The following is a 25527-nucleotide window of genomic DNA, read 5'->3' on the forward strand; positions in this document are numbered from 1 at the left end:
ATTTACTTTTAGAGAGAGAGGAAGGGAGGGAGAACAAGAAAGAAAAACGTCAACGTGCAAGACATTACGTGGATGGGTTGCCTCTCCTACGCCCCCAACTGAGGGACCTGGCCTACAACCCAGGCACGTACCCTGACTGGGAATTGAACTGCTGAACTTCCTGTTCACAGGCTGATGCCCAGTCCACTGAGCCAGACAAGCCAAGGCCATGTAAATTGTGTGTGTGTGTGTGTGTGTGTGTGTGTGTGAAACTGCTTTCAGGAAATGTTTTTTGGAACGTGAAGCAGAAGAAGGCACACAGTAAAGTTTTATTACTAATGGGAAAATTGGAAGAATTCATAGGTTGCATATTCTACTCCTTTGTCGTTCCTTTTGTCTGTTTGCTGTTTTAACCCTCTTCCAGAGTTTCCTTTTTGTGAATCTTAGTGGAAGAGGAAACTGGAAAGGCTGTGTGCCTGTACCTTGCATGTGTACACAGATACACACACTTTAGTACATACACTTTCTGTCCTAGGCCCCGGCAGTTGTGCCACTCTGATAACACTTGACTGGCGACTTGCATCTGGAGAGGTGCAAGGAAGCAAGGACACAAGGACAGTTTAGTATCCATTGTGTTAGCTCGTGGCAGTGGCCATGCTAGTGGGCCAGTTTCCTAAGAGGCTCTTCCTGTGGTATGACCTTGGTTTGTGGATTTGACTAACTTTACTTAGTTTTTGCATGATTGCCACACTAAGGATGGCTTTTTTCATTCATTCTCTGAACCCCCAATACCTGATAAATTCTTTTTCTGCATAATCTACCTAAATATGGTTTCTTTTAACAAAGGACCCTGGTTTTTTAAATTGTAGAGTTTGTACCTTGTAGAAGTTTTTTTTTTTTGTTACTGCTTCTATTTAGGGTGGTTTCCCAAGTAATAAAACAAAAAACTTCAATGAATGCCTTTTCTCTCTCTCTCTCTTTCTCTCTCTCTCTCTCTCTCTCTTTAATATAATCTTAAACAAGAATTTTCCCTTTTTTGCCATGTGTAGCTCAGTGGATTGAGAGCGGGCCTGTGACTCAAAGGACCGTGGTTCGATTCCCAGTCAGGGCACATGCCTGGGGTGTAGGCCAGTTCCTATCAGGGGACACATGAGAGGCAACCATACATTGATATTTCTCTCCCTCTCTCCTTCCCTTTTATCTACTCCCAATTCTTAAAAGCAGTAGTTCTCAACCTTTTAAAATTTATCTGGAGAAAGGCCTGGGCGTTTTGTTTTGCGTTTTGTGTGATTAAGATTGGCAGGTAATAGAGGTTTCACAACTTCAGCTTTGTATTTGCCAAACTTTCCTAAAGTGGTTGTACAGGTTTATACTTCCACCTGCAATATGTGAGAATTCCTTGTTGCTTTGCATCTTTATAAATACAGAATTTGTTTTTGCCAGGTTAGTAGATGTGAGGTTATCTCATGATTTAAGTCAGGTCTTTAAAGTAGGAATTGGTGAGTGATTTCAAGGTAACATTTTCTGTAGTGCTTTATATTATTTCAGAGCACTTGCATATCACTTGCATATTTCTTATGGGCATGGTAATATATAAAATTTTCGGTTACTTTTTTTCCAGTTATTTTATTTTATTATATATATATATATATTTTTAATTGTTCAAGTACAGTTTTCTGTCCTTTACTCCAATCCCAGCCCGCCCACCCACCCCTCTCCACCTCCCTCCCATTTCCATTTCCGCTAGTTTTTGTCCATGTGTCCTTTATACTTTGTTCCTATAAACCCTTCTCCCTTTCCCCTGAAATTCCCTCCCCTCTCCCTTCTGGACACTGTCCGCCTATTCTCTATTTCAGTGTCTTTGGCTATATTTTGTTTGTTTTGTTGTTTATGTTCCTGTTAAAGGTAAGGTCATAATGGTATTTGTCTTTCACTGCCTGGTTTATTTCGCTTAGCATAATGCTTTCCAGTTCCATCCATGCTGTCGCAAAGGGTGGGCGCTCCTTTCTTTCTGGTACATAGAGTTTCATTGTGTAAATGTACCATAGTTTTTTGATCCCATTCATTTATTGATGGGCACCTAGGTTGCTTCCAGCACTTGGCTATTGTAAATTGCGCTGCTATGAACATTGGGGTGCATGGGTTCTTTTGTATTGGTGTTTTAGTTACATCTTTTGACAAATAAGTTTGTTGTCATTGAGTTTGTACTGGACTAGAATTCTTTTTCTGTTTATTGGACCCCAATCATGTAATAGCAGGGTTCACTTCTCAATACAGTAATGGTGGCATTAAGTATTTTCTTAATGGGAAAATGATACAGCGGAAAAAATCTTAAAATTGTCTTATGTCCCCTTTTGGTTCATTCCTGCTCAAGTTTTATGTCCTTTATGAAATTTCTAATGAAATTAAAATAAATATTAGCCCTGGCTGGTGTAGCTCAGTGGATTGAGCATGGGTCTGTGAAGCAAAGGGTCGCTGGTTCGATTCCCAGTCAGGGCACATGCCTGAGTTGCGGGCCAGGTCCCCCGTAGGGGACACGTGAGCAGTGACCACACATTGATGTTTCTCTCACATTTCTCCTTCCCTTCTCCTCTCTCTAAAAGTAAATAAATAATTTTTTAAAAATAAATAAATATTAAGTTAGCCCTGATTGGTGTGATTCTGTTGGTTGGGTGTCGTCATCCTGCGAAGCCAAGAGTTGCCGGTTTGATTTCCCAGTTAAGGTACATGCTTGGGTTGTGAGTTTGGTCCCCGGCAGGGTGTGCAATAAAGTCTTTAAAAAATAAAGGCCCTGCTGGTGTATCTCAGTGGATTAAGTGTCAGCCTTCAAACCAAAAGGTTGCTAGTTCAACTCCTGGTTGGGGCATGTGCCTGGGTTGTGGGGCACATCCCCAGTTGGGGAGCATGTGAGAGGCAACTGATGCATGTTTCTCTCCCTCTCTGTCTCCCTCTGTTCCCTTCTTTGTAAATAATAAATAAGTAAAATCTTTTTTTTTCTTTTTTTTTTCTTTTTTTTTTTTTTTTAAGTTTTTTTAAGCCCTGGCTGGTGTGGCTCAGTGGATTGAGCATGGCCCTACAAACCAAACAACTGCGGTTCAATTCTTAATCAGGGCACATGCCTGGGTTGCAGGCCAGTTCCTAATCAGGGAACCATGCATTGATGTTTCTCCCTCTTTCCTTCCTTTCCCCTCTAAAAATAAATAAATAAAATCTTTTTTAAGAAAAGTTTTTTAAGTAAATAAGATAAAGTAAATACTATGGTGGGAAATGATTTTGGGCTCTTTTTGTGCAGAGTTATCAAATGTGAGAATCAAAAAGACTGAGTAACAGGTTGGTAACCCTAGAGTTTTCCTTACTGAGGACTTAGCAGGGAAACAGACAGACAGACAGTTTGGGAAACTGACAGAGAGACACTCATTTCTTAACAGACAGGAAATGAGTATAGACTCTTGTAGGGTTATTGAGTTCTTAAGAGGAAGTGAAAGTGGTATTCTTTTCACTTTTCAGTTCATGAGATTTGGAAAGGAAATATTAAGGACAATGACTCTGAAGATATGTAGGAGTTATAGTCTTGAACTCCAAAGTTTAAGGAATAGGAATGTTCAAGGAGACCTCTTAAGAACAGTAAGATATAAAAGAGATACTAATTGATAAAATTGTCAACACCTCTTAATATTTAATGGGCATTTTCTGTGTCCTAAGAGATTATCTAATTTGCTATTAATCCCTGCTGAGTGCTCCCTGTTTGTAGATTAGATAAGTATGTAAATAAGTGAAAGTAATGCAGTGTGATGGATGCAAGTCAGAAAAGAAGTAATCCCAGGTCAGGGAGAGGACCAGGGTACCTTAATGCAGTTGTTACTTCTCATGCTGCTCTCTCACAAACATTTCCGCAGCCCCTCGTGGTTATTATCGATTGCATGGGTGGCAATTTTTCTTTTCTTTTTTTAAAATAGGAATTGTTGGGCCCTGGCTGGCGTAGCTCAGTGGATTGAGCGCGGGCCTGCGAACCAGAGTATGGCGGTTCAATTCCCAGTCAGGGCACAAGCCTGGGTTGCAGGCCAGTTCCCAGCAGGGGACACGTGAGAGGCAACCACACATTGATATTTCTCTCCCACTCTTCCTCCTTCCCTTCCCCTCTCTCGAAAAATAAATAAATAAATAAAATATTAGAAGAAAAAAGAATAGGAATTGTCCCTTTTTAATGTTCTACAAGCCATATAAAATTGGCAGCTTGTGTCATCAAAACATTTCAAAATTCTGTTCCTTGATGCAGTCCTGCTCTAGCGATGTAATGTCAGGGAAACCAAGAGAAGGGATTTTAAGATGGGGTGGCCCAGGTACATGTGAACAGTGTATAATCCTTTCAGGGTGGTAAGCCCCAAGTTTCTGACCTTTGAGAGTGTATCGGTCAGGGGTTTGTTGTTGTTGAATACAGAAATGTTTACAAACATGATTTTGTGTGTTTCTTCAGCCACTGTCAACTTCATGGGTGATGAATAGAAAGAGTAAGATTTGTATTTTACTGGGATTGGCGTTTTGGGGATTGGGTACAGGTCTTTTAGAAAAGAGCTGGTGACTTCAGGGAGTACATGATGATGGACTAGATCATTTAAACTACAAAACTATGCTAACTGTTCTCACTTTAAATTCATGCTAACTTGCAAGTGTGGGCTGTTACTGTGCTAAATTAGTGTACTTATTAATAGTTCATTTATTCTCCAGTTCTCATTTCATACCCTTACTCTTCTCAAACCTGCTCCCTCCCTTCCCTCACCCTACCATCTTCACTCTTAGCTGAAGACCTTGTGTTGCTACTTCATTGAGAAGATAGAAGCAATCAGAATAGACATTCTAAGCTCTCATTGTAGTAGATACTCTGCCTTCCCTGCTGTTACAATAAATGGAGTATGTACAAACCTATTGAAGGCCAGTCTTTGCTGGTTTAGAGGGAGAGAGACAGTATGTGAGAGATACATCAATAGATTGCCTCTCACATGCTACCAGCAGGGGCCTATCCTGCAACCCAGGCATGTCCCTTGGCTGGGAATCAAACCAGCAACCTTTGGGTTTGCAAGTCAGCACTGAATTCACTGAGCCACACCAGCCAGGGCCAAAAACTTCTTTTTGACTTTATGTCTCTTCCTAGCTACTACCCATTTTCTCTGTTCTGCAACACTCAGAAGAATTGTTTGCCCTTGGAGTCTATAATTACTTGCATTTTGAACCCATCCAAATCAGGCTTTCATTGCTGCTCCTATCCAATACGGTCACCAAGTAACTTCCATGTTGCTAAATCCAGGGGTCAGTTCTCAGTCTTCCATCTGATTTAATAGCACTTATTATAGCTCATCACTCCTACTTTCTTGAAATATATTTTTGCTGAGCTTCTGGGTCCTCATACTCTCCTGGTTTTCACTTCAGGTCCCAATTTTTAGAGTTATGTAATATGTCAAAACAAGAGTGGTTAAACATTAGACACTGCATATTTTGGGAGGGTTCCATAGGTTATTTTCTGGTAATCTGTATTAGAGCCAAAACCTCAGTGGTGTTATGGAGGTAACTTTTGAATTATTTTATGTATTTGGGGAGGAAATAATTTGCTGTGGATTGAGGAGTAAATGAGGGAGTGAGAAAATGAAGATACTAAGAGTACACTACTCTCTCTAGAAGTTTTATTAAGAATATAGGGAACTAAACATAAATACCTTAGAGGGAAATACAGACTCTGAGTTTTATTTAAAGTTGGGAGGGGGGGTGTGAATTTTTTTTGTTAGTTTCATGAAAACAGAGTAGATAGAGGTTGTGCTTACCAGTAGTAGTAGACGGTGACAGAAGTATTGTTCTGTGGAAAAAATGAGAGTGATTGAGATCAAGAACACAAGGTAGAGTGGTAAAGGGAACCTAAGGTAGAGGAGATTGAGATAAGGTGCTTGGCATGGACATCCTCTCCTAGCAATATAAACCTAATTATAAGGTATAAACTTAGGCCTTGTGAAGTACCTCAGAGATCCCAGGGGCATAAGTGACGTGCCCGATAAGTCATAAGTATTCCAAAGGTTGACTATTTGACAAATGTTTGTGAATGGTTGGATCAGGTATTCAGATAAAGGCAATTCTGGCATGTATAATTATTTAATTGTGGCAAAAGACACATAATTTAAGATTTACCATCATAACCATTTTGAACTATATAATTTGGCGGCTTTAAGTATATTAACAATATTTTGCCATCACCACCACTATCTAGTTCCAGAACTTTTTCATTATCCCAAACAAAGACCTCATATGCATTAAGCAATCCCACTTCCTCTTCCCTGTCCTCTGATAACCACAAATCTGTTTTTTGTCTCTGGATTGGCTATTTCATATAAATGGAATCATAACAATATGTGTCATTGTGTCTGACTTCTGTGGCTTAGCATAATGTTTTCAAGGTTCATCAATGTGTTAGCATATATCAGTACTTCATTCCTTTTTATGGCTGAATAATATTCCATTATATGGATATACCACATTTTGTTAATGTATTCATCTGTCGGTAAGCATATGAATTGGTTGTTTTATCTTATGGCAATTGTGACTGAAGCTGTTATGAATACTCACAAATTTTTATGTGAATATGTTTTCATTTCTCTTGGATATATATACCTAGGGGTGGAAATGTTAGGTCATGTACTGTATTTAACTTTCTGAGGAACCACCAAATATTTTCTAAGACATCTGCACGATTTTGTATTTCTACCAGTGATGTATGAGGGTTCCAATTTCTCTGCATCCTTGCTTTATTATAAATTATAAAATTAATTCCTTAAACCTCTGAATCCTTACTACATAGAAGGCACTATGCTAGATGGCTGTGTGAGTTTCAAAGGACAAGGCAGCATTCTAGAAGCAACAGGTTTTTGGCCTGCTAGGAGTTAAGTCAACTTTTTTAACTATGCTGGAAGGAGCAGGTGTTAAGTGCACTAGACATCACAAACTACTTTGAGGATTTTAGAAGGAAAAGTTACTTGTGAGGAGCGGAGTTATTTCAGTTATTTCTGAACTATCAGCCCAAGAAATTTAAATCCTATTCTGTAGTTGGTAAGAAGCCAGGAAATTTCTGAGCTGGGTAGTGATATAATTTGAACCTGAATTTAGGAAGTAATCTGGCAGCCAAGAGTAGAGACTAATAGTGTCTGTGAAACCAGTCTTTTTAAAATTGGAGAGTAATTGGAACCTGGAGTGACAAATAGAAATGGAAACTAAGGAATGGAGTACACAGGACTTGAAAACTCTTACAGCTTTATAATCTCTCTAGATCTCATCTCTTCTTTAAAAAAAAAAAAAATTACTTTTAGAAAGGAAGGGAAAAACAATGTGTGGTTGCCTCTCAAGAATTATGATTTTAAACTCATTTGGGATATTATCCCCTTTTTCGGGGGGCCTTTTCTCCTTTCTTTAGGTTTATTTCATTGCTCTTTCTATCATCTAGATTAAAATGCATAGGTCTGTTTGTAGTCTTTTTTTTTTAATATTTTGCTAGTTTTGCTTTGTTTTTAAGATTTTATTTATTTTTAGAGAGGAAGAGGAGGAGAAAGGGAGAGAAACATCAATGTGTGGTTGCCTCTTACATGCCCCCCACTGGGGATTTGGCCTGCAACCCAGGCACCTGCCCTGACTGGAAATTGAACTAGCAACCTTTCGGTTCACAGGCCCTTACTCCATACACTGATCTACACCAGCCCGGGGTGTTTTTAGTCTTTTTAAAAAGGTGTTTTTAAAACTTCTTATTAAATACTGCCCTAGCTGTAATATAGCAAATTTGTTCAGTGTTTTTTGTCACACTAGTTATTTAGAAGTTTTCTTTATCATTGATTCCTTTGTCACACAGAAAAAAATCTGACTCCAATTCTTCCCTAATATTTTTTTACTTTTCAGTCAATTCGCAGTATATGACCAACCCCAGTTACCACATCCTGCCTTGAATAGATTTCCTTCTTCACTACACCCAGGTTGTAACACCTAGGCAAAACACCTTGCTGCGTGGAAGCCCTGAACCAGTTTGGCCTTGTCCCTCTGCCAGGATGCCCTTCTCATTCCACTCAGGGTCCCACTCTGCATTGGGCTGCCCTCCTACTGGAACACTTGCCTTATGTTGCCTAATGGGCTCTGACATTCTGCCCTGGGCTATTGCCATACCCACACACATTCCCCTATCTGTCTGCCCACATGGACACCTTTCATATCTGGTTAGACCCCAGCACTCTGCATACCCTCTGCCACACATAGATTCTTAACCTTGCTTGACCCCACCTACTGGCTTTGGACAGGATTTCTTCAGGAAAGGGAAGGAGAGTAGGGACTGCAAGAGAAAGTTTTCTCATTTTAATTTTTTTTTTCATTTTAATTTTTTTAACTAATTGATTTGGGGGGCATCGATTTGTCGTTCCTCTCATTTATGCATTCATTGATTGCTTCCTGAATACGTCCTGACTAGGGATCAAACCCACAACTTTGTGTATTGGGACAATGTTCTAATCAACTGAGCAACCCAGTCAAGGCTTGTTTTCTAATTGCAATACAATATGATTAGAGAATATGGAATGTTCTTTGGAACTAATTGAAATGTCTTATAACTAATTTACGGTCAGTTTTTATGACTATTCTATTTTGCTGAAGGACTATATATACTCTGGTTGATTGATATGTATGTTTATATACACATATATATGTATTTCAATTTATGAATTACATTATTTAAGTCCTGTACCTAACTTCCTGTATGCTTGTTCTATTGATAGAATTTAAATGTTACAACTATGAAAAAAGTATAGAGGAAAAGTGAATAGTCATGTACACATCATTCAACTCAAGAAACAATGCATTATGGATACAATTGAAACCCCGGTGAATCTTTTTGGTTTCTTTCCCTTTATTTCCCCACAGAGGTATTTACTATGGTGGATTTGATATCTTATTTCCATTCGTTTAAAACAGTAGAGCAAGGCTGCTAATGCTAATTGATTATATGAGTAATATCCTCCAAACTAGAATTTACCAGCATGTACCAGAATTGTCCACAAATGCAAGCATTTTTTTGTATCTGGAAAGTTTTTAGCCCCAGCTGGCGTAGCTCAGTGGATTGAGTGCAGTCTATAAATGAAAGGGTCACTAGTTCGATTACCAGTCAGGGCAAATGCCTGGGTTGTGGGCCAGGTCCCCAGTGGGGGCCACATGAGAGGCAACCACACATTGATGTTTCTCTCCTTCACCTTCTCCCTCCCTTCTCCTCTCTAAAAAATAAATAAATAAAATCTTTTTTAAAAAAAGAAAAGTTTTTAAACCCTGGAAGAGTTAAGAATTTGCTAAAGAAATATTCGTGTCATCTCTTACTGCCTAACGTAAGTCAGACTTTAAGTCTTCATTGATAACTAAGTGTCTAAAAATATGTAAATATATGAAGAATGCTATGACATGCATTTTTTTTTTTTTTTTTTAAGAATCTAGCTATGGTTAGTACTAAATAATTAGATAGTTGCTGACTGGTAATAAATGCTTAAGTTACATGGCTCTTTGACCACTTACGGCAAGCTGTTCTATCTGAGAGAAAATCTAAATCTAATAAACTATTAATTTGAATTTCTGAATTACCTTCAATAGCTGGTTAGAGAAATGATTATTAAAAAAAACAAACTCTGCCCTGGCTGGTGTAGCTCAGTGGATTGAGCACGGGCCTGCGAACCAAAAGATCACGGTTCGATTCCCAGCAGGGGATGCACAGGAAGCAACCATACATTGATATTTCCCTCCCTCTCTCCTTCCCTTCCCTTTAAATAAGTTAAAAAAACAAAAACTCTTACCCTGTCAGGTGATTCAGTTGGTTAGAGTGTCATCCCGTGCATTAGGGGCTTGTAGGTTTGATCCCTGGGTGGGGCGTGTACTGGAGGCAACCTATAGGTGTTTCCCCTGCCCACCACCACCACCAAAACCACCAAATCCACCAAAACCAAAGTCAGCATATCCTTAGGTGAGGGTTGGTTGGTTGATTTTTGGAAGGCAGGCTCTGTTCGGGTGACTCTAACAAAATCCTTAGAACTGTAGACAGTTACCGTTGTTGCTGTAGGTAGCAACACATTAATGTCTAGGTTAGACTTCAGAGTTTTGACTCCTGGGACCTTAATTTGATTGATCATTTGACTGTCTCGTTTTAGCAATTATATTTAACAGTGATTTAGCCTTGTGGTAATAATGTTTTTGTTTTTTCATTTAGAGTGTTATATTCCTGTGGCCTTGTAAATGATCGAGTAATGATGGAAATGGATCGAAAATAATAAGTGACTTCTCTACTGAAGCAGTAGAAGATTCTTCATATCACCTTCCAGTAGTTCCGTTTCAGTCTTCAAAAAGAGACAAAACAAGCGAAATAGAGAAATCTGAAAAGACGACAACTTTGGGACTTTCTGCTTGACTACTCCTTAATCCCCCTATCTTTCTATTTGTTTTAATTTTGCTGTGAATTTATAAATAGTGAAGACCAAAGAAGTAGAAGATACATTTGGGAGCTTTATACCAAGAAATTTGCCTTGAAAGCTGCTATTCTTTGGAGGGGAAAGTATATCAAGTTCCTGTCTGATTTTTTTTTAACAAGATTTCTTATATCCTTAGATTTTGAAGGATAAAACAAATACAAGTAACATATTTGCACATCATTTTTAGCAGCTGTGTGAGAATAATGAGATTTGGAAATTAAGGGCTTTGTCATGTGGATGTTTTGCCACTGGAGTTGAGTGTTCAGAAGGTCTTTTATAGAGAGCTCTTTAATATATTTTTGATCTGTCACTTAGATGACATTATTTGCCCATGTGAATCCACCTGTCTTTTTATTTATGACCTTGTTATGAACAGTGTTTGTACTCACTGTGCAAATGTCCATGTATTATCTATTTAAGAAACATCATAGTGCCATCACTCAAGGAAGTTGAATGAGGTGAACATAGACATAAGTCTTTCCCCTTCCCCCCTTTTTTTAAATGTAACAAATACTTTTTATCTTCCCCCTTCCCCCCTCCCCTCCCCCTTCCCCCTTTTGGAAACGTATCAGGAACTAGGTAGTTTAAGATGAGCAATTGAGGGGACTGAGAGAGTGATCTACACAGAGCCTGGCTTCTTTGTGCTTCATCGTAAGGTGTGCTGCTGGCCAGCCTTATTAAGCACCCTTCTAAACAAGAACCTCGTGGGAAATCCAGCTGGCAGACTCAAGGAGTTCAGGAAACAGGACCACAGAGGTTACACTCTGGGGTAAATATTTTCCTGTGTCTAACTTGCAAAGAAGACTGTGTATGTATTGTGGAAAATATACTTCTAATTAAATTTAGAAAGTATCAGTGGGATGGTTTGGAGACACTAAACATCAGTTCTCTCAGGAAAACTGATGATAGTTGGTGTTTGAGGAAATTAATGTCAATTAAATAGAACACTTGAAAGATTGCGTCTTCCTTCTCTAGGAAGATCTTTTTCTACTGCTTTTGCCAGGGGTTACCTGAAGTTATCTTTTCATCATAAGTATCTCTAATTTTGAGTAGGTGTTTATTCTTAAGGTTCTTCTGATATAACTCAAGAATTCATAAGCTTCTTTTATATAGCCTTTCAGATCTATGTCACTTTTCTCTTTATGCATTTTTCATGGACCACTGCTTTGTTTAGAACTTCTGGAGTGTGCAGTCTGATCAGTCTAGAGAAGCTTAGAGGGTGGGTCTTTTCTGTAAAGTGGAGGATCTGAAGTAATCACAAACTCCTTTACACTTTGCTATCAAGATCTTGCAAGCATAAGTGATACGAGTTTTCTCCTTTTCAGATCCTGGCCATGAGGTTGGATGCCTCACCTTGCTGAAAAGAGACACTGGACCTAAATGGCGCAGCATGATTTTGTTCCTGCTTGGCTAAATTTCTCAACACCACAGGCAGTTAAGGTACTGTTCTGTCCCTATACTAACTGTCCAAATGGCGATTCTTTTTCTCCCCAACTTGTCTATGGCCTCCATTTTACAATCTGTGTGTTTTTTTGTATATTTAGCTTTGTTTGAGGGTTTCATATAGGTTGTCATAGATTAATTACCTTTGTTGGGTTTTTTTTTAAGATTTTATTTAATTTCAGTGAGAGGGGAAGGGAGGGAAAAAGAGGGGGAGAGAACTATCAACATGTGGTTGCCTCCTACTCGAGCCCTCCCCCCACTCAACCCCCCCAACTGGGGACTTAGCCCTCAACCCAGGCATGTCCTTGACTGGTAACTGAACCAGCGACCCTTTGGTTTGCAGGCCAGTGCTCAAGCCACTGAGCCACCCTAGCCAGGACACATAGTCAGTTGATTTTTGACCAAAATGCTGGGATAATTCAATGCAGAAGTGGTAGTCTTCTGAACAGATCATTATAGAGCTGCATAGATATATCTATATGGGGGCGGAGCAGAGGGGAGAACCTCAGTCTTCATATCATACACAGAAATTAACTTGAAGGGGATCATAACCTAACTTTAAAAATTAAAAACCATAAAACTTTTCTATGGCTGGTGTGGCACAGTGGATTGAGCCCCAACTTGTGAACTGAACAGTCACTGGTTTGATTCCCAGTCAAGGCACATGCCTGGGTTGCCCAGTTAGGGGTGTGCAAGAGGCAACTGATCGTTGCTTCTCTCCCACTCTTTCTCTCCCTTCACCTCTCTCTAAAAACTAATAAAGATATTTTAAAAGCCCATAAAACTTTTTTTGTTTGTTTATTCATATCTAGAGACATTTTAAGGAAAATATTTTCCTTTTTTATTGCAAGGTTAATATTTATTTTCAAAGAAAAAAATCTTACCATTAAATTTTTTTTTCTTTTTATTGATTCTAGGAAAAGGGTAAGGGAGGGAGAAGATCATCAATGGGAGAGAGAAACATCAATCAGTTGCCTCATTCACATGCCCCAACTGAGGACCTTTCCTTTTTTGGGAATGTTGCCCAACCAACTGAGCCATACCTGCCAGAGCAGATTAATATTTTTAAGTGTAGTGTTTTGGGGCTTATTCTTTCTGGCAAGGTTTTTTGGTAAATAATTGGAATAGCTTCCTTTTCTTCCCTTCTGGGATAATGTAAATGAGTTAATGATTAAATACACAGCCTAGGACTACTCTAACTCAAGAGGCCTGTGGTACCCTAATGATAGCCCATATGCTCACAATGGCGGTTTCTACTAGAGCTGCATAGATATATCTATATGGGGGCGGAGCAGAGGGGAGAACCTCAGTCTTCATATCATACACAGAAATTAACTTGAAGGGGATCATAACCTAACTTAAAAAATTAAAAACCATAAAACTTTTCTATGGCTGGTGTGGCACAGTGGATTGAGCCCCAACTTGTGAACTGAACAGTCACTGGTTTGATTCCCAGTCAAGGCACATGCCTGGGTTGCCCAGTTAGGGGCGTTAACTGTTTTCTAAGAGCCTGCTATAAAACCTAAGATACTGAAAGATACCTATTTATCTGTTTGCTTCTCTATACTTTATCATCTTAGTCACCTACAGCCACCTTTGAAAAACAGGGAGAGCACCTACCCCGTGGAGATGGTAGATTTGGAGTAAGCCGTCGTCGACATAATTCCTCTGATGGCTTTTTTAACAATGGACCTCTACGAACTACAGGAGGTGAGCCGTGCCCAGTTTCCATAATTACATTTAAACTACTCATTTAGGGCAAGCCCAGCATGGCAGTGCATGTCCATAATTCGAAATAATGATCTTTTGTAGGCATAGTCCTCAGCAGTTGACTTTCTAAGTCTAACATTGCTATGTTCTTATGAGTCCTTTAGTCATTGGAAGAACTCGTATAGAAATTATATTAAAAGAAAAAGATGTATTTTGTGATTTCTTTTCTATGGACTTAATGTTTTATTTAAAAGGTCCCCTGAAGGGCTTTTGGTAATACCATAAATAAGGTTAGGGAGCATTTGGCCCAGTTATTTCTAAGTTTCCAGGAAGCAAACAATTTAATGTTTTACTTTTCCTTACTATTCTAGATTCCTGGCACCAGCCCTCCCTGTTTCGCCATGATTCAGCGGACTCTGGTGTCTCTAAGGGAGCATATACTGGAATCACAGGGAACCTGTCTGGTTGGCATGGCTCTTCCCGCGGTCATGATGGCATGAGCCAGCGTAGTGGGGGTGGCACAGGGAACCATCGCCACTGGAATGGCAGCTTTCACTCCCGGAAAGGCTGCACCTTTCAGGAAAAGCCACCTACAGAGATTAGGGAAGAAAAGAAAGAGGACAAGGTGGAAAAGTTGCAGTTTGAAGAGGAAGACTTTGTGAGTATGATGGTTTGTTGTATAGTTAAAATCTAACAATATCTCAAATATAAGACCCCATTAGTAATGAGAACATTTTAGAAATTACTAAAAATGGAATCCCTGAGAACCAAAAGATCGCAGTTTGATTCCCGGTCAGGGCACATGCCTGGGTTGCAGGCCAGTTCCCAGCAGGGGCCAGTTCCCAGCATGGGACGCATGAGAAGCAACCATACATTGATATTTCTCTCCCTCTTTCCTTTCCTTCTAGAGGTAAATAAATAAATTTTTTAAAAATGGAATCCCTAAGTTTAGATCTTTATTGTTTTTAGAAAGAAGCTGTTGATGAGGATGATATTATAAATCTTATGTGACTTTTAGCAAATCTTTGTTGATCCCCCCCCCCCCACTTTCTTTCTGATACTGGGGCAGGTGGGGGAGAGAGAAACATTGATATTTTGTTCCACTCCCCCCCGCCCCGCCCCCCGCCCCCGAGAGAGGGAAAGGGAAGGAGAAAGAATGAGAGTGAAATATCAATGTATGGCTGCCTCTCATGTGTCCCCTCCTGGGAAATGGCCTGCAACCCAGGCATGTGCCCTGACTGGGAATCGAACCGCGACACTCTGGTTCACAAGCCCGCGCTCAATCCACTGAGCTACGCCAGCCAGGGCTTGTTCCACTTTTTTATGCATTCATTGGTTGATTCTTACATGTGCCCTGACTGGGGATTGAACCTGCAAACTTGGCATATTGGGCTGATGCTCTAACCAACAGAGCTACCCAGCCAGGGCTGTTTTCGTCTTTATGCCTTTGGAACTTTAAAAAAAAAGTCCTAGGCCCTGACTGGTGTAGCTCTGTGGATTGAGCATGGGCCTGCGAACTGAAGGATCGTGGTTTGATTCCCAGTCAGGGCACAGGCCTGGGTTGCAGGCCAGTTCCTAGCAGGGGACTCACGAGTCCGTATTCTTGATTTAAATGTCATTTATTAATGTGAACTCATACCCCCAAGTGCCTTTCCTTCCAACCTTTATTCTTGGAAAGCTCTCTACGTCCCTGACATATTGAATATTTGTCCAGAATATTCCAGATGTCCTGTACTCCAGAAGTTTCTATGACATAAAATTGTAACTAATTATTCAATAAATTCATAAGCAAATCCAGGAAGACCATTGGGAATGATAAACAAAATCTCTGTTGTTCATCACATCTGGGAACTTGGGGAAATTTTCATCAAAATTGTATTCTTATACAATGAGTCTTTTTATACTTTTATATCATTAAATGAACCCACTGTAATTATAATTTATATCTGACATGAATATTTGTCTAACGTACATCTTCTGCTATGACCACAACTAGCTGGGTATATAAAAAACACATATATCTTTGGCTGGTGTGGCTAAGTGGATTGAGCGCAAGCTGCAAATCAGGGTCATGGGTTCAATTTCCAGTTGGGGCACTTGCCCGGGTTGCGAGCCAGGTCCCTGATGGGGACACATAAGAGGCAACTATATGCTGATGTCTCTCTCTCTCCCTCTCCCCCTCTCTCCCTCTCCCCCTCTCTCTCCTTCCCTTCTTCTTTCCCTCAAAATAAATTTTTTTAAAAAGTGATTGATTTTTTTTTTTTAATTAAAAAAGATAATGAAAAACAAGTAGTGTGGGTCAACTTCTAAACTAGGTACTAGACTAATAATTGCTATGGTAAGAAGGTCCTTTATTAATTTTGTGGCATTTCAAGTAGGAGATGAATTGACAGTGGAAAAAATGTTAAGGTAGTAGTATCTTCACCTGCTAAGCTACGTGAAGGGAAGTTTCCTGTGAATCAAACCTGAGCAGGGTGAGAAGGGCAAATTTATTTTGCATTTATGTATGAGTGTACATAAAATATGGAGAAACAGTCAAGTTAACACATCACCTAACTTTGTGAAATATTTTGCTAAATATGCTCTAGACCATTATTTTATAAAAAATAAAATATTACAGATACAGTTACAGCTTTCCTAATCTGTTTTCCTCATTTTCCCCTAGAGGTAATCACCCTCTTGATTTTCAGTGTTTTATCATCCTCATGTCTGTTTATTTTCTTTTTTAAGATTTTATTTATTTTTAGAGAGAGGAGAAGAGAGGGAGAGAGGGAAATATCATGTGTACACTCTCAAGTACCCCCTACTGGGAACCTGGCCTGCAAGCCAGGCATGTGCCCTGACTGGGAATCAAACTGGCGACCTTTTTGGTTTGCAGGCTGGTGCTCAGTCCACTGAGTCACACCACCCAGGGCTAGAAGAAGATCTCGAATATAGGAAGCAATAATTGTAAGGGAAAACACTGATAAATCATACTTCCCCAGATCTTAAAACTCTTTATCTTACATATTCAGGGAAAATATTTGCAAAATGTATACTTGAAATGGGACCTATATCCATAGTAGAAGTAACTCCCAAATCGATAACTTTTTTACAAAAACGAGCAAGATTTGAACAGCTATTCATTCAGAGAGGAAGATACACAAATGGCCAGTAGGCATCTGAATAAAATGATCAGTGTCATTGGTCATAAGGAAAACTTGGAAATTAAAATTACTATGAGATACTGTTGCACACCCACCAGAATGGCTAAATTTAACAGTCTGAAAACACTTTGGTGACATTTTAGAGCACCCGGAACTCTTATTAGAACTCTTATTACGTTGTTAGTAGGAATGTAAAGGAGTATAGCCATTTTGGGGAAAGGAAGTGGAAGTTTCTTATAAAACTAAACAAATTTCCCCTGAGGCCCATTAATTCTACTCGTAGGTATCTACTCAAGAGAAATTAAAGTAGATGTGTATTTTTACAGTTTTATTCATACTGGCCCAAAATTGGCAGTAATTTAAATATGTTTATCAACATAAAAATACAAAAGTTGTGGTGTAATGCAGTGGACTATTCAGTAATAGAAAGGAAGGGCTGACGTGATAAACATTATGAGTATCAGAGAAGCCTTACAGTGAAGGGTACATCCTGTATAATATAATTATTTAATATATATAATATAATTATGTATTATAGCATAATTGCAATATATTATATATATTTGCCTATATAATATAATTATAATCACTTGACATTCTAGTACACTGAGCCAAACCAGCCAGTATCACTTGACATTCTAGAACAGGCAAATAATCTGTTGTGGGAAAGAAAATCAGAACAAGTATTTCCTGTGTGGAGTGGGGATCGAATGGGAAAATGTATGAAGGAACTTGCTGATTGTAGGAAGTAGACATTATACAAACTGAAATTTAGGTTTCCACTAAAGAAAGAAAAATTATACAAAAGAAGTAGCCTATGCTGTTTAAAAAATGTTATAATCATTAAAAAAAGTTACAGACTAAAGAAAACCAAAGAGAACAACTATAGGCAGCATCTGAACCTAGACTGTATTCTGGTTAGAGAGAAAAGCGATGTTTTTAAAACTTTGTCTTGCTATAAAAGACATCGGTATTAGGGTTCCTAAGGGTTGTAGATTAGATAATAGTGTTTATTGTTAGTTGTTGGATTTTTTGCTTGTTTCAGTTTTTAGGGGTTCTTTTCCTCACCCAAGATTATGTTTACTGATTTGAGAGAGAAAGAAACATTAATGTGAGAGAAAAACATCAATCACTTGCTTCCTATACATGCAGACTCACAAGCTTTTACCGACTGAGCCACCTGGCCAGGGCTATTGTTATCTTCTTGTTTTTTAAATTATACTGTGATTGCGTAAGAGAATGTTCTTTTAAGGAAGTACATAATAAAATATTTGAGGGCGAATGACATCAAATCCTTCAACTTGCAAATGATGCAGGAAGGAACTAATAGCTACTGAGAATGCATGGTGGAGCAGATGTGGTAAAATGTTGACATCACTGAGGAGAGCAAAGAACAGTTTGCCAACTCTGCTTTTGTAGTGTGAGTGCGGAAACAGGGCTTCGAGCTAGTATATTAGAGTGTATTGGTGAGAACCGTGCGCAACAGCTCGAAGAGTTTGGTTGGGAAAGCTTGACCTCAGTTACAAAGGCGGGGTTGAAGCTGCCTGAGGATGAAGAGCAGAAGAAAATGGAAGAGAGCAAGGCCAAGTTTTAAGAGCCTCTGCAGACTCATGAAGGAAATCTTGGATAAGGAGATTAAGAAGGTGACAATCTCCCATAGGCTTATAGCTTCACCCCGCAGCATTGTAATTAGTGCCTGTGACTGAACAGCTAACATGGAGTGTATCATGAAAGCCCAGACTCTGGGACAGCTCTGCAGTGGGCACTGGGAGATCAGCCTTGACCATCCCATTGTGGATACTATGAAGCAGGAGGCAGAGGCAGATACAGATAAGAATGACAAGGCTGTCAAGGACCATGTGCTGTTACTGTTTGAAAATACTCTGCTCTCTTCGGGCTTCTCACTTGGTGGTCCCCAGACTTAACTAATCGAATCTACTGCCTAATCAAGTTGGCTTTTGATATTGATGAAGATGAAGCCAGTGTTGTCGTTTCTGATGAGATTCCCCCATTGAGAGTGAGGAGGATGCATCTCGAATGGAAGTAGATTAGGAGTTTCTACCTGCAGACCACACACAGAAAAGGAAGAATCCCCCATTTCTCAATCACCACTTCAGACCTTGTTGGAAAGGGCTTAGCTGTTAACTGAATGTTGTGATGAAGCTGCTTATCTCCAGTTGCCCATAGCTACAGCTTTACAAATCACCTGAATAGTTTCCACACAGGAATGTTAAAGTTAACACAAAATCTGATGCAGATTTGTTGCTCTACTTGCTCGGTCCTTTTGAATGCAACAGCCACACAGTGCACATGTTCTCTTAATGGCATATACTTCCCCCACTGACTAGCAAAGTGAAGTCATCATTGTTCGTGCATGTGCATTCCAGTCCACTCTCTTTGGCTTCCAGATTACATTAATGTCAGGCAAACTGTTCTTAGTTATATTAACACTGGCTGGACTTTTTCTCGGAGATACCTTTGTGTGCGCGTGCGTGCACACACACACATTTCTTTCCGGGTCCAGGCTCTGTCCACTGAAAAGATTTAAAAACATAAGATTGGACTATTTTGTCACACTAAGTAGCAAAGAAGTAATGAAAGACTACTAGGGTTGTTACTAAGGGATTCATAAGCCAAATTAAAGAGTTTCCCACTGGCCAAACTTGGTATATTTCATCTATCAATTAAGGATAATTATAGCAAGGGTTTGAATCACAACTATGATTAAATCTGTGAGTTCACAATGATACTTCATTTTAGATAAAACAAGCATGCATTTGTCTTTAACATATGAATTGTACCACCTAGTCACCAAATAGAGGAAATTCCTTTTTATGGAAGTATAATAGCTAGTAAAGAAGATGATAAAAAGAGAAGATCATTGTTTCGAAGCTTGTAGTGAATTAATAGTTTTATTCTATGCATCGGTTTCTGCCACCATCACAAAAAGAGGCATAATTAGACATATATGCCTCCTAAAGGAAAAACACCCAGCAAGAAGTTGCCTTACCAAAATAAAAAGGCAGGGCCCTGGCCAAGTAACTCAGTTGGTTAGATCATCATCCTACTATGCCAAGGTTGTAGATTGAGTCCCAGGTCAGGGCACAAATAAGAATCAACCACTGAATGCATAAATAAGTAGTGTCTTAATCTACAGATTATTTTGGGGACAAAAGTCAGGAGGGATTTTCTTTTTTTTGTTTGAAAACCCTAGATAGAATGTGACTGAGAACAGTGTCTGATGGTGGAGCAAATGTGTAATGGCCACCATAACAAGAAAGGTTTATTAACTGAGAGACAAAGCAGGCAACTCCATAGAGTATAACAATGTATTATATAGAGTACTTAGTGAGGGATTGGGTTGGAGTGGAACAGAAGACCCAGCAATTCCAGGCAGATTTTTCTCTACTACAGGTTCCTGTTACTATATTTTATAGTGTAACTTGGGTACTAAAAAGGGACAAAAATGCAGAAACACCAGGAGCCATACCTCCTGGTGGTCTCATGACAGATGATTGTTTATAATTGATACTGTCACCAGTTTGGTGTTTACTCAGTTGTCATGCCATTTTGGCTGTCGCTAATAAAAACATGTATGGCTTCATTGTAAGGAACACAAGTAATCAATTGGAAGACTTTGATATGCTTGCTAAGTACAGTAAGGTCAGTCAAAGTTCACAGCATGAAACTTTAAAAATCAAATGAGCCTTGGCTGGTGTAGCTCAGTACATTGAGTGAGGACTTTGAACCAAAGGGTCACTGGTTCAATTCCCAGTCGAGGGCACATTCCTGGGTTGCAGGCAAGGTCCCAGTAAGGGGTGTGTGAGAGGCAACCACACATTGATGTTTCTCTCCCTCTCTTCCTTTTCCTCTCTCTTTTTAAATAAAGAAAAATTTTTAAAATAAAATAAATAAAAATCAGATGAAATTCAGAACACAATGATAGAGTTGGTTTTGTTCACATCTACATCTGTAGATTAGGCCTATTAAAATAAGAAACCACTTTTACCCATGATGGGTCCTATATAAACCTGCTTGGACCCTACTGTGGGAGATTTTGATTTAGAAGCTCAGTAGTGCAGTCTGAGTATCATTCTATTGTTTAGTGTTCTGTGGTCATTTGTGGTGAAAAGCCATTTCTTAACTCAGTTAACCAGATTTTTTTAAGTTTGAGCTGGGACACTAGTGTCATTCTCTATATAATTAGTTCTTAAATCCAGTCAGTTACTCTGAACACTTCTCCATCCTTTTCCTATCTTCTTTTACTTTTGTTGCCTTCATTACTCTCCCAAACTGTGGAATTGGCCTTCTAGTTGGTATTTAAACTCCTCAAATACACCCATCAAGCCACCACCAGGCTGCTGTAAACTAATGGTTGGATCATGGTTAACTCTGTTTATGAACCATGGATCCCCATTACCTATAGAATAAAAGTCTCCCCAAAATATTTCACAGTCTGGCTCTTGCCTACTTTGCCAAACATCTCTTTCCTCACAGAAGGGTTCCCTCCTTCCCTAGCACTGATCATGTTGAACTATTTTGCAGATCACTGAATAGTTCATTCTTTTTCATATTTCCTGTCTTGGTGTTCATTGAGCACTCTATTCTTGGAATTGCCAGTGTTCCAGTTTTGGGATTCTTCTTTAAGGACTCTTAGTCATCTCCTCTCATGAAACCTTGTCTAAATAGCACTTGTCTTTCAAAGAAAATTGACAATTGTTGTCTTCTTCTCTAATGTAAATTTTTTTAATAGCCCTTACAACCTTTCATTGTATGTACTTGTCCACAAGTTTATCTTTGTAGTGAAACTGATCCTTTGGGGACAAGGGCTCTTTTTTTTTTTTTAACTTATTTATCATTAGAGGGGAAGGGAAGGAGAGAAGGAGAGAAATATCAATGTATGGTTTCCTCTTGTGGGTCCCCTGCTGGGAACTGGCCTGCAACCCAGGTATGTGCCCTAACTGGGAATTGAACCACGGTCCTTCAGTTAGAAGGCCCATGCTCAATCCACTGAGCTACATCAGCCAGGGCACAAGGGCTCTTTTTAATTGACTTAAGTGTCGTTATATTTCTAGCAGTCTGGTCCATGGTTTGCTTCTGTCCTAAAGCAATCTTAGAAAGGTGGTAAATACTACACATTTTACAGATTGTCCTCTTTAAATCTGTGAAAAGTGATCTACTTTCTTCATTCAGCTTTCTGTGCCTTTTATTTGGCATACATGTCCTGTAGAAAGATGAATTGCACAATGAGTCTGTTTATTTCTTTCTCTCTTTTTTTTTTAAGATTTTATTTATTTATCTTTAGAGGGGAAGGGAAGGAGAGAGGGAGAGAAACATCAATGTATGGCTGCCTTTCCTGTGTCCCCTGCTGGGAACTGGCCTGTAGGAAGCCGACCTGCAACCCAGGCATGTGCCCTGACTGGGAATCGAACCGCAATTGTTTGGTTCACAGGCCCACGCTCAATCCACTGAGCTACACCAGCCAGGGCCTATTTCTTTTTTATTTTTGATCCTCTTTTTAAAGAAAACAAAACCCAAGAGAGTGTAAGACAAACATAAGGTCTTTTGATTTTGCATTTCAACATCTTTTTCTGTTTGTTAATTCTGATTAGAGCATTAAGTAAGTGTTGCTGATAAAATTATGTGATAGGTTCCATGGTGCTGGCTACTTTGCAAAAAGTGCAAAAGTGCTTAGCTTTCTGTTTCAATTATTAATATCCCTTTTTTTCTAGCCTTCTTTGAATCCAGAAGCTGGCAAACAGAATCAACCATGCAAACCTATTGGGACCCCTTCTGGAGTGTGGGGTAGGTAGATTTTGCCATTTTAAAGGCACAACTTTAAATTTTTCATAGCAGGGAGAGGAGCAAAAAATCTTTATTTCTTTTTTTTTATTGTTTCTTTATCTTGTTTCTCATTTTATCCATTTGTACACTGTAACTAACACCTGTTAACTCCAAGATACCATTGAATGTATATTGTAGTGGAGTCATAACAGACATTGAGAGCTTGTGTAGCCCTGAACTTGGAAGCACATTTTAGACAAAGGGAGAATAATGCAAAGCTTATAAGAAGTAATTTTTAATTAACATTGCAAATTTGCTTATAACAATTGAATTGATATATTGTTGTTGTCTCCTAAGTATAAGTGTATTCTAAACATTCTTCCATATTATTGTTCTTCTGAGGTGTTATTTGAAAGGGTATATAATACCACATTCTACAGTCCATTTTGTTTAGCCAGGTTCCAGTTGCTGAGTTTTTGTGTTTTTTGTTTTGTTTTGGCCATTATAAATGGTGTTTATTATATAGGGCAAGGAGAAAATATATAAATACGTGTGTGTGTGCATACACACACACATCTAGCCTTATAAATTAACAGACAAATCAGTGTATTTCAAACCAAACCTGATGTGTGGTTTTGAGATCTTTGACATTTACAAATTGGACTATCCTAGTCCCTGCGTTAGACACGTTTAGTAGCCGGACATCTTACTGAGAAAGTTTTATCTAAATACTGGGTTTGGATCTTGAGTTTTAGAGTTGAGGGTGGTTGCTGTACCATTTCCCCTTCATTAATGATTCATAGTTTGCTCCAGTTTGCCTCAACAAAAGGTCACATGGCAGGTTCCCCAGTTTCCTCATCTCTATTCCCATGCTGTCAGGAGCTGTCACCCTTGGACATACTGTTGTTGGGTCTGTGCCTGAGTGATGCACTGCTAACATTTTTAGGCTTTCTCATTGGTTTATGAATTTAGAATCAAGTACTTAATATACTGATATTTTTTCCCATGGTTCCCAAGTAGTGTCACTTTTGAGAATATCTGTTAAGTGTCAGCTTTTTATTAAAAGAGAGGCCTTCTTATTAACTGTGCTTTCTGTTAACCAGTAATTTTTGACATTGTTATGTTTCTCCATGGTTGTACTTAACAGAAAACCCACCTGGTGCCAAGCAAACCTCCAAAATGCTAGTCATCAAAAAAGTTTCCAAAGAAGATCCTGCTGCTGCCTTCTCTGCTGCATTCACCTCACCTGGATCTTACCCTGCAAATGGGAACAAATTGTCGAACATGGTTCCAAGTGTCTATAAGAACCTGGTTCCTAAGCCTGCACCACCTCCTTCCAAGGTATGATTTGGAATCCATGTCAAAACCTTATATGGCAGAGGTTTGGGAATAGATCAGGAAAATAGTAACTTTATAATTTGGGGGTTTGAATCATTCACCAGATATTCAGAACTTACTTGTATGTATTCTATTGTAGTCTTTCTCCAAACTCTACTGCTGCCAGTTGGATTTTTAGTAGGCCTCTTTTTCATTAACTTCATCTCATAAAACTGCTGCTGTTTCCATTAATAGCACAGACATCTGTCTGATCATGTAGCTGAATATCTTGATTGCTTCTTTCTTCTTTCTCTTTATTCATTTTTCCTAGACCCAAAAATTATAAAGTCCCTGTTAGTTACTCTCTCCCTCTGATGTCCTATGTTTTTGTCCTCCCACCTTTACTATTGTATATACTTATATTTTCTCATCTTTCTATTCATCTTCCACAGAATTGCCAGAATGATCATCCTTCAGTATGTCGTGTTCTTTCCTAAATCCCTTCAGTGGTTCCAAACCATCTACAAAGCAGGGGTTGATAAACTTTCCTGTAAAGGATCAGATAATAAATATTATAGGCTTTGCTGGTCACACATGGTAATATGGTCTTTGGCGCATAGGTTATACCTTGCCAACCCATGATCTGATAATACAGTGTCCAAACTCCTCAGTATTGGTGTGTATAATTCTTCTTTTTTTTTTTTATTGATTATGCTGTTACAGTTGTTCTATTCCCCCTTTCATTCCCCTCCACCTTACCTCCCCATCCCCACCATTACCCCCCCTTTAGTTTATGACCATGTGTCTCAAGTCCTTTAGATTCTGTTGGTGTGTATAATTCTTGATAGCCTAAACCCAGTCTGTCTTTTTCATTTTACTACCCCTTCGTTCTCTTACATAAGAAATCATTCGAGTTCATGTCATCCTCTGTGAATCCTTTTCTATCACATACATTGAAGATCTAATTAATCCTTATACCTCTGTGATTAAATACCACTCTGTCTCTTATTATAGTCTCTATAACGCTTGGCTTCACTTTTATTTTTCACTTGGTTGTAATCTTAAATGCAAGTTTCAGATCCTCTTCATCTTTGTATCCCTAGCACCCTCACAAAAGCTCATAATAATTGTTTGAATGAATTCCAGCCTCTGTAAGAAAATAAGTAATGAGAATTTACAGTGTGGAAGCACTGTTTGGTGGTGCTAATGAGCAGTGCAGAGAAGTATAACATGAGTCATGATTTTCCATGAGCTGAAAGTCTAATTGATTTGACAAGATACTATGATATAAAAGGTCATTTATATGTATAAGTACATATGTATGAATTAAAATGACATCCTAATAACAAATCCTAAATAGAGTTATTATAATTAAATTAAATGCTATTTACATAATTCAGAGGAGCAAGGTTAGCTCAGACTATGACCATCTAGGAAAATTTTACTGAAAAACTGTAATTTAACTGACCTTTGAAGGATGGTCCGCATTTGGGTAGGCAGAAGAATCTGTAAGAGTAATGCAAATTATAAGAGAAAAGGTAGTTAAATAAAAGTTTCAAAACTAGAAGACACTTGGGATATTTGAAGACTAAAGAATGAATCATTTTAATTACTCCTGCTAGCACTGGAGGAGT

General features: G+C 38.8%; 1 protein-coding gene across 3 annotated transcripts in view; it reads left to right on the forward strand.

Moving 5' to 3' along the window:
• GPBP1L1 (GC-rich promoter binding protein 1 like 1) overlaps window positions 1-25527 on the forward strand; it is a 43424-nt gene that overhangs the window by 6100 nt on the left and 11797 nt on the right. For 2 of the 3 annotated variants that reach the window (XM_037149322.2, XM_053660384.1), the window contains exons 2-7: window positions 10235-11262; window positions 11819-11933; window positions 13517-13646; window positions 14018-14304; window positions 22525-22597; window positions 23724-23917. In XM_037149322.2, the coding sequence (XP_037005217.2) occupies window positions 11874-11933; window positions 13517-13646; window positions 14018-14304; window positions 22525-22597; window positions 23724-23917 (744 nt within the window). In that variant the 5' untranslated portion in view covers window positions 10235-11262; window positions 11819-11873. Of the gene's footprint in view, window positions 1-8765; window positions 8872-10234; window positions 11263-11818; window positions 11934-13516; window positions 13647-14017; window positions 14305-22524; window positions 22598-23723; window positions 23918-25527 lie in introns of all 3 variants that reach the window. The other variant, XM_037149323.2, reaches the window with a different exon arrangement.

This window comes from Artibeus jamaicensis, unplaced genomic scaffold (genome assembly GCF_021234435.1).
Source record: "Artibeus jamaicensis isolate MK-2021 breed Jamaican fruit bat unplaced genomic scaffold, CSHL_Jam_final scaffold_847, whole genome shotgun sequence".
NCBI lineage: Eukaryota > Metazoa > Chordata > Mammalia > Chiroptera > Phyllostomidae > Artibeus > Artibeus jamaicensis.